This window comes from Podarcis vaucheri, assembly GCF_965113315.1.
Source record: "Podarcis vaucheri genome assembly, chromosome: 1".
NCBI classification, from domain to species: domain Eukaryota; kingdom Metazoa; phylum Chordata; class Lepidosauria; order Squamata; family Lacertidae; genus Podarcis; species Podarcis vaucheri.
In genome coordinates, this window is record NC_138759.1 from 83,570,188 (window position 1) to 83,577,741 (window position 7,554).

Genomic DNA, 7,554 nt, shown 5'->3' on the forward strand with positions numbered 1-7,554 from the left:
ATTCTATGATATGTGCACATGCTCATTTTTTATGAACAGTTGGAGTCAATATTGCCTCTCTTCATATAAAGAAACTTCTGATCAGTTATTGTGATGACTGAATCCATTATGTTCCATGTTTCTGGTACACAAGAATATAGTATGTAAATTTACTATTTAATGTTTATGTTATGTTACTTAGTTTTATATAAAATTACATTACATTATGTTCGTTTATATAATCCAAGGTATGCATGGCTGACGAAGCCCAGTTGGGCGAAACAAGGAATTATCCTGGAATCCTTGTCTTATTTTCTGCATGTGCCATACTTTCAAGTTTTTCATCTGATACCTACTTACAAGGAATGCTAGAATTCTCAAAAGCATCGACACGTGGAACACTACAAGATTGAAATAAGCATTTCACATTGTGGTTATTGCTAATATAAGAACTGAATAGACTGTATCTCCTGATCAATCCACTGGACTTTAATCTCTCAGAATATGTTCCACTCATATGATAATTTGGTCTATGGAATTACATATTGTGGCATGATATGTTGAATTGTTTTTTGAAATAGAAGTTATACTGTTACATACAGCCTGTTACGTCATGTGTGTCATTACCAGAGGCAAAATCTAGCAATAATTATTAAAGTTTAAAAAGAAATATAACTCATCTGTTTAATGGAAGCACATCCTAACTACACTTATTAGGGTATAAGCCCTAAAGGAGAAAGTAAGGACTTACTTGGGAGTAAAACATGCCTAGGCTTATTCTCTCACATGCTTGCATAGGTGTGCAGGCACCTGCATGCAGCCACATCATTATGGCAGATAGGGCAACAAAAAAAGAGAGTTGGAAAGGAATAGTCATTAAGAGGGAAGTCAGGGTTAAATTCAGAGATTTCGTAAGAAATGTACAAAAAGGAGTTGGAAGGGAGAGAGACGGGAAGTGAAACAATTAGCAAGTTTCTGATCCTCATTCTGAAAAAGACCCAAGCCGTTTAACTTGCTAAATGTGTTTCCCAGAATCCTTTGCAATGTTCTTTAAATCCACTGTTACTGTGTTCCTCTTGTGGCTGCTAATTCTGATGTGTTGTCCTTGATTTGTGGCCTTCTTTCTGCTACAACCTTTCCCCCAATATCCATTATGCACTGGGATACAGGTGTCAGGACATGGACATAGCCAGGGAAGGCCCCCTAAATCAAGTAAATAAATAAAAATACTTAAATAGCCAATTGCCTCCCCCCCCCCCCAAATATATCCATGTGTCAGGAAAAGGGAAAAGGAGGACTGTCTTGCTAAGCAACAGTTCTCTCTGCTGGTTTACTGAGTACACATTGCAGATTTGATTCTTGCAAAACTGTCCCATGCGGAAGTGAAGGGTTTCAAATCACTTGCTTTCCTTTGCACTTCTTTTCTTAGAAATCATTAGCTGTAATTCAGATGGTGAAACTTACAGAAGAAACCACAAGAAAGGAGAAGATGGTTACTTCTTCCCAGTATTTAGTGACAGGGGGAAAAGTTCGTTACTGAACAAACTATGAAATTTGTTCAGGTTCATGTTGAGTGCTTCTTCAGATGACCTGTTTGTTGAGCATTTGTACTGATTTCTTTTTCTTTATTTTATTTAACAAGATTGTTGATCGTCAAAATAAACAAGAAAATCTATGCTGTAGAAAACACCCCTCTAAGCAGTTTGCTTGCATAAATGTAAGGCAGAGGCTAAAGCAGATACATAAATATATTAGGCACCAGGTGAAAACATTTCTCTTTACCCAAGCCTTCAGCCATTAAATTATCTATGTCCTATTAAATGCAGGGGGGGGCTGTTATCATTATGCTTTGTATTATTATGCTGAGTAAGTTATATTCTTTTTTTAAAAAAATGTTTTTTATTGAGTTTTACATTGCAAATTTAAATTCAAACAATAAACACCACCATCATTTAGGATTCCCTGAATCCCTTGACTCCCCTCCACCCGTCCATGGTTTCCATTTTCAAACCTTTCCCACTGCTTCACTAACTTTCTCTATTTTTCTTATTTAAAACATTTTTACCTTAGTTTTTAGTACATTACAAACGTTACTCAAATCCTACGGAAGGTTTAAATTGTTTACAGTGTTCTCTTAAGTACAATATAAAATTTTCCCATTCCTTTTTAAAGTCCTTTCTTCCTGGTTTCTGATTTTCCCGTTCAATTTCACCATTTCGGCGTAGTCCATCATTTTCACCAGTCATTCATCTCTGGTCGGGACTTTATCTTCTTTCCATTTCAGGGCCAGTAGTATCCGTGCTGCTGTTGTTGCATATATAAATAATCGTCTCTGCTCCTTTGGTATCTCCGCACCTAAAATTCCTAGTAAAAAATCTTCTGGTTTTTCCACAAATGTTGTTTTAAACATTTCCCCCCAACTCATTATATATCATTTCCCAGAATGCTTTTGTCATATTGCATGTCCACCACATGTGGTAGAATGTGCCTTCCTTCTCCTTACATTTCCAACATACATTTGAAGCAGTTCTATACATCTTAGCTAATTTTGTAGGTGTTAAATACCACCGATATATCATTTTCATATAGTTCTCCTTCAACGCACAGCATGCTGTAAATTTTAAGTCATCCCTCCATAACTTTTCCCGAGATGAAAATTGGATATTGTGCCCAATATCTTGTGCCCATTGTATCATTACTGATTTAACTTCGTCATCCTTAGTATGCCACCCTAGTAACAATTTACATATTTTAGAAAGTAACTTCATATTATTTTCCAATAATTTTTTTTCAAACCTTGAAATTTCCTAACTAAATCCATTTTTCTTATCCATTTTAAACACATCATTTAATTGGTGATATTGCAACCAGTCTGTTACTAAATGTCTTATGTCCTCAAAGCTTTTCAATTTCATTTGTTGTTCTACTTCCATGAGCAACTCTTTATAGGTTGCCCATTCACTTTTTGCATTAGTCTTTTTCAAGGATATCGCGTCCAATGGGGAAAGCCACCACGGTGTCTTCTGCTCTAATAGGTTTTTATATTTTCCACACACACCATAAATTGATTGTCTTACCAAGTGATTAAAAATCCCTTTATGCACTTTCGTCTTCTCATACCATAAATATACATGCCAAGTAAGTTATATTCTTAATGTTGTACACCGCCCTGGGATCTTTGGATGAAGGGATATTAACAACAACAACAACAAAATTTTATTTTATTCAGATTTTGAGGTGGATGATGCACACCCTACAACATGTTTGAGCCTTTAAAATACAGGAATTGCTGTGTACATGGACCCTAGTGAAGGATAGACACCTGGTGACTTGGAGGTTCATTTACCAAGGGCTTTCTATGTCTGCCCCCGCCAGCATGGACCTCTCCCCATTCCATAGATCTCTCTCTTATTAAGCACCTCAGCTTTTTTTCTCTCTCATCAGCTGCTAACCCAGACAACTGGTTCCCTAACACACACACCCGATCTTCCTCCCCACCGTGGGCAGAGGTTTCGACAGACACCGATGTGCTTTGGCTGCTGGCCCAATTCTATTTAGAAAACTGATATCCTTCCCTTCAGTGTACTATTATTCTATGCCCAAGCCAAGAGACAAGCAAATGTAGGTGGTCAGCTGAGGAGATGCAGTGCAATGTTTTTCTGCTTGTATTGACAGCCGGTTCCCTGTTGTTTCAAGAGCAAGAAGTTCCTAAACTGCTCCCCCCCCCCTGTACTCCCTGGGACGTAATGAATGATCCCAATTTGTTTGCAACATGGAACAGCTCTTCATTCAAACAGGGACAAAAGGCTCTGCTTAACTAGCTGTGAACTGCAGATAATCTTTTGCAGTTATAGATTGGGATTAATTCACTGGTTCTGCTATAAGCCGCACAGCAGCATTGGGTTAGGCTTGGAATTTCTGCTATGCTCATTTCCCATCTGTAATTACAATAAATGTTTTAACGAACAAGATGAGAATGGAGAACGTGTGTGGCATCTCTATACCAGTCAGTATGGACAATACTGAGCTAGATGGACCAGTGGCCTGTTTTGTAGAAGGCAGCTTCCTAGGTTTCATATATTTCTCCTCTCCAAGTAGGAGCCACGTTCTGCGGCAAGAGGATTTGGGTCCCCCAGATGATAATGGCAGTAGCTAAGGAGGGCCTAGCTATGTGGAAAGTATCACCATCTATTTTCAGCCACTAAGGTGGAATCTACACACATATAAAAAACGCTGTGAAAATGTATTTTTAGAAAACGTTTTGGAAAATATGTCAAATTTGCTATAGCTCACTGTCACCATCTAGTGTCACATTTGTATATTGCACTTTACAACACACTTAAAACATTTTATATGCAGCTGTATAGCTGAGTCCTAGGTGACAGATTGATAGCTCTTTTTCAATCCAGGTGGAGGCAGGAGCTTCCTGATCTGGTTCAAGAGAGACAAATAAAGTTCCTGTCTAGTTTCCTGACTGGTGTGCCCTCTACTCATTCCAAGACACCACTTGCTATTTTTTTTACAGTAGTAGAAAAAGCAGCACCAAATGCCAGCTTTAGACAACATGTGTGGCTCTTTTCCATGACGGAAAGAAGCTACAGCAGACACTCCCTGGGCTTTGAAGAGAGAACTTCTGCACCACTCTCCTCATGGGTTCTTTGAAGGCTAAACCTGGGGTGACGCAGGAGACCTGTGGATATTAATGAATATTACAGGAGAGCCATGAATATTCTCCTGACATTTTATATGATTTAGGGTAGATGTTATAGGGTGGAAGAAGGACAGCTTGGAATCTTGGTCTTGAGTTGGACAGGAGTTTTGAAAGGTGATTTCAACACCGGGGAGAAACAGTTTGGAGGGAGGAGTTGGAGGTAGTTTATGGAGAGACAAGGTGGCAGGGTTATAGTCTGATAGAGCAGGGTCAACATTGCTGTTAGTCTTATAGAATTAAAGTAACCAGTGAGAAAGTACAACCTGAAACTGTTCTTAAACGAAGCACCACTTTAGCTAATGGAGCCTCCTGCTGCTGCCACTCCGCCAGAGCACCATTTCTGTTCTCATCCTGAAGCAAAGTTCTTGACCTAAAGCACTATTTCTGGGTTAGCAGAGTCCGTAACCTGAAGCAAATGTAACCTGAAGTGTATGTAACCCGAGGTACCACTGTATAATTAAAGTAACCAATGAGAAAGTACATAACTGAAACCATACTGAATTATCATAAAAGCTTTTATTCATTTGGCTTCAACAAATGGACGTCTCATTCACACATTCACTTGACTGCCTACGCTAGAGGTGGAAAACATTCAAATACTTGGTATCTGGGGTGGCAGCGGAAATTAAAAAAAGAGTCTGGAAATACCTATCAGAGACCCAGCTCAAGGCAGTACAACTTACGGGGAGGGAGGGAGAGAGAGAAGATGATGCCCAAGGACCATATAGCTGAAGGATGGGTGGCATGACAAGCGAGTTGGAAAATGGCCCATGAGTGTCCACCTTTCCCAATGCCTAATAGGTCTCTACTGTCCCATGATGGCTTTGTCTCCCTCTTTCTCAGGTGCTACAAAACTGTGGATGTGGCTATGAGGAAATAGTGGACAAACCATCCATGGAGAGTGGGCAGGGAAGTATTGAGAAGTAGAGCACTATATGGTGCCTAACATACAGCATCACCACAAAGTTATCAGTTTGGTCTCCTGCTGGTTTCTGCTGTCTCTTAAATTAATAAGGATACCAGAGAGTGGTTCTTCATTCTCTAATCCAAAGTTATGGCCTGTGGCCCACTAAGATGTTGCTGGAGTACAGCCCCCATCGTCCCTGAGCATTGGCTATGCTGGGTGGGGCGGATGAGAACCGGGGTCCAACAACATCTTGAGGGCCACAGATTCCACATCCCTGGTCTTCTGCGTACTTTGTGGGAAGCTGAGCAATGTCACTGACATTCATTTGGGTGTTATGAATCTTCCAAGGACTTTCTTGAAGGCTGCCTTCACATCTTTGTTGCGCAAGCTATAAATGAAGGGGTTGACCAGGGGGTTGACCACGGTGTAGAAAAGAGCATTTGCCTTGTCCGCATTTGGAGTGTGTTGTGAGCTTGGTCGGGAATACATGAGGAGGATGGAGCCATAGTAGAGGGAGACAGAGAGTAGGTGGGCGGAGCAAGTGGAGAAGGCCTTGCGCCGCCCTGCAGCTGAGCGAATGCGTATGATGGCTGTCACAATGCCTGTGTAGCAGCCCAGGATGAGGGCGGTGGTTGCCAGCACATTGCAACCAATGACTGCAGCCAATATGAGTTCATAGACCTGGGTATCATCACAGGCCATCTTCACGAGTGGTGGCGCATCACAAAAGTAGTGGTTGATATAGTTGCTCCCACAAAAGCTTAGCCGAAAAGTGCTTCCTGTATGTACAATAGCATTAGCAAAGCCAGCTACATAAGAGCCAATGACCAACTTGGTGCAGAGCTTCTTAGGCATAGCAGTGGTATAGAGAAGTGGTTTGCAGATGGCCACATAGCGGTCATAGGCCATGGCAGCTAGCAGGAAACATTCACTGTAGGCCAAGCCAGCTGAGAAAAAGAACTGAGCTGCACAGCCTGCCAGGCTCATGCCGTTGTTCTCAGACACACAGTCGTACAGGATCCGGGGAGTGTAGACGGAGGAGTACCAGATATCCAGGAAGGAAAGGCTGCCCACAAAGAAATACATGGGTGTGTGCAAGCGGGAATCTAGGTAGATCAGTGTGATGAGACCCAGGTTTCCAGTCAATGTGAGAGTGTACGAGACCAGGAACAGAACAAAGAAGAGGATCTTCAGGAGTGGATCTGTTGTGAAACCCATCAAGATGAAGTTGGTAAGATGCGTGCGGTTGCCTTCAGTTTCCATCATCACCATGGATCTCACCAGTTGATGTAGGGAAGAGGAAGAGGAATGCTGTCATTCCCCTCAGTGGTATTATATAGAGCACACCTGTGATTTGGAGGGATGGATTTATTAAAACGACATACAAAATGTAATATGTTATTTCCCCCTTTGTTTTACAATAGCAAAAGAAGATAATTCCTTTTTCCATCTGGCAATGTGAAACTCCTCGCAAATTAACCACTACTAAAGTTAACCATTGAAAGATGGATATGTTCTTTTCTGCCTCAAATATTGTGGGACTAGAAGTTTTGGTGGTGGGATACAGAGAATAGCTGGGGAAATTGAGGTGAATTGAGAGGACATTGTGCTGAGGCAATGAATCTGAGGTGTAATTTTGAGCCTTTGCAGGCTGACTTTGGTCGCCAAAACCAAAGTTGCATGACTGACAACTTGATAAAACCTGTAGCAGGTGCAATGCAGGTGACGGGCTGGTTGCACATTAGTGTGCTACATTTGGTGGATCACTTGTCCATTGCTGGACATTTGATGTAGTTGACTATGCTATGCCATGGTTATTGACAACCATGCTGGTAAAAGCAAGATGCCGTCTCATATGTGGAAGGCAGCACAAACATCTTCTGTTCTGTTCTGTTTCAGGTACACACATAGGGAAGGCACTCACCAATGTGTTATGGAGGAAAGTAACACGTGAAGC

At 41.2% G+C, this 7,554-nt stretch overlaps 1 protein-coding gene across 1 annotated transcript; it reads right to left on the bottom strand.

Moving 5' to 3' along the window:
• Positions 1 to 5,789: 5,789 nt before the first annotated feature.
• Positions 5,790 to 6,949, bottom strand: LOC309535178 (olfactory receptor 9G4-like). Its single transcript, XM_082228034.1, has one exon. It carries the CDS (start codon positions 6,867 to 6,869, stop codon positions 5,919 to 5,921), a length of 951 nt encoding a protein of 316 aa, XP_082084160.1. The 5' UTR covers positions 6,870 to 6,949; the 3' UTR covers positions 5,790 to 5,918.
• Between the last annotated feature and the right edge of the window lie 605 nt (positions 6,950 to 7,554).

Coding starts and splice junctions, on each gene's coding strand:
- LOC309535178 (XM_082228034.1), bottom strand. CDS start 6,869: ATGGTGATGATGGAAACTGAAGGCAACCGCACGCATCTTACCAACTTC.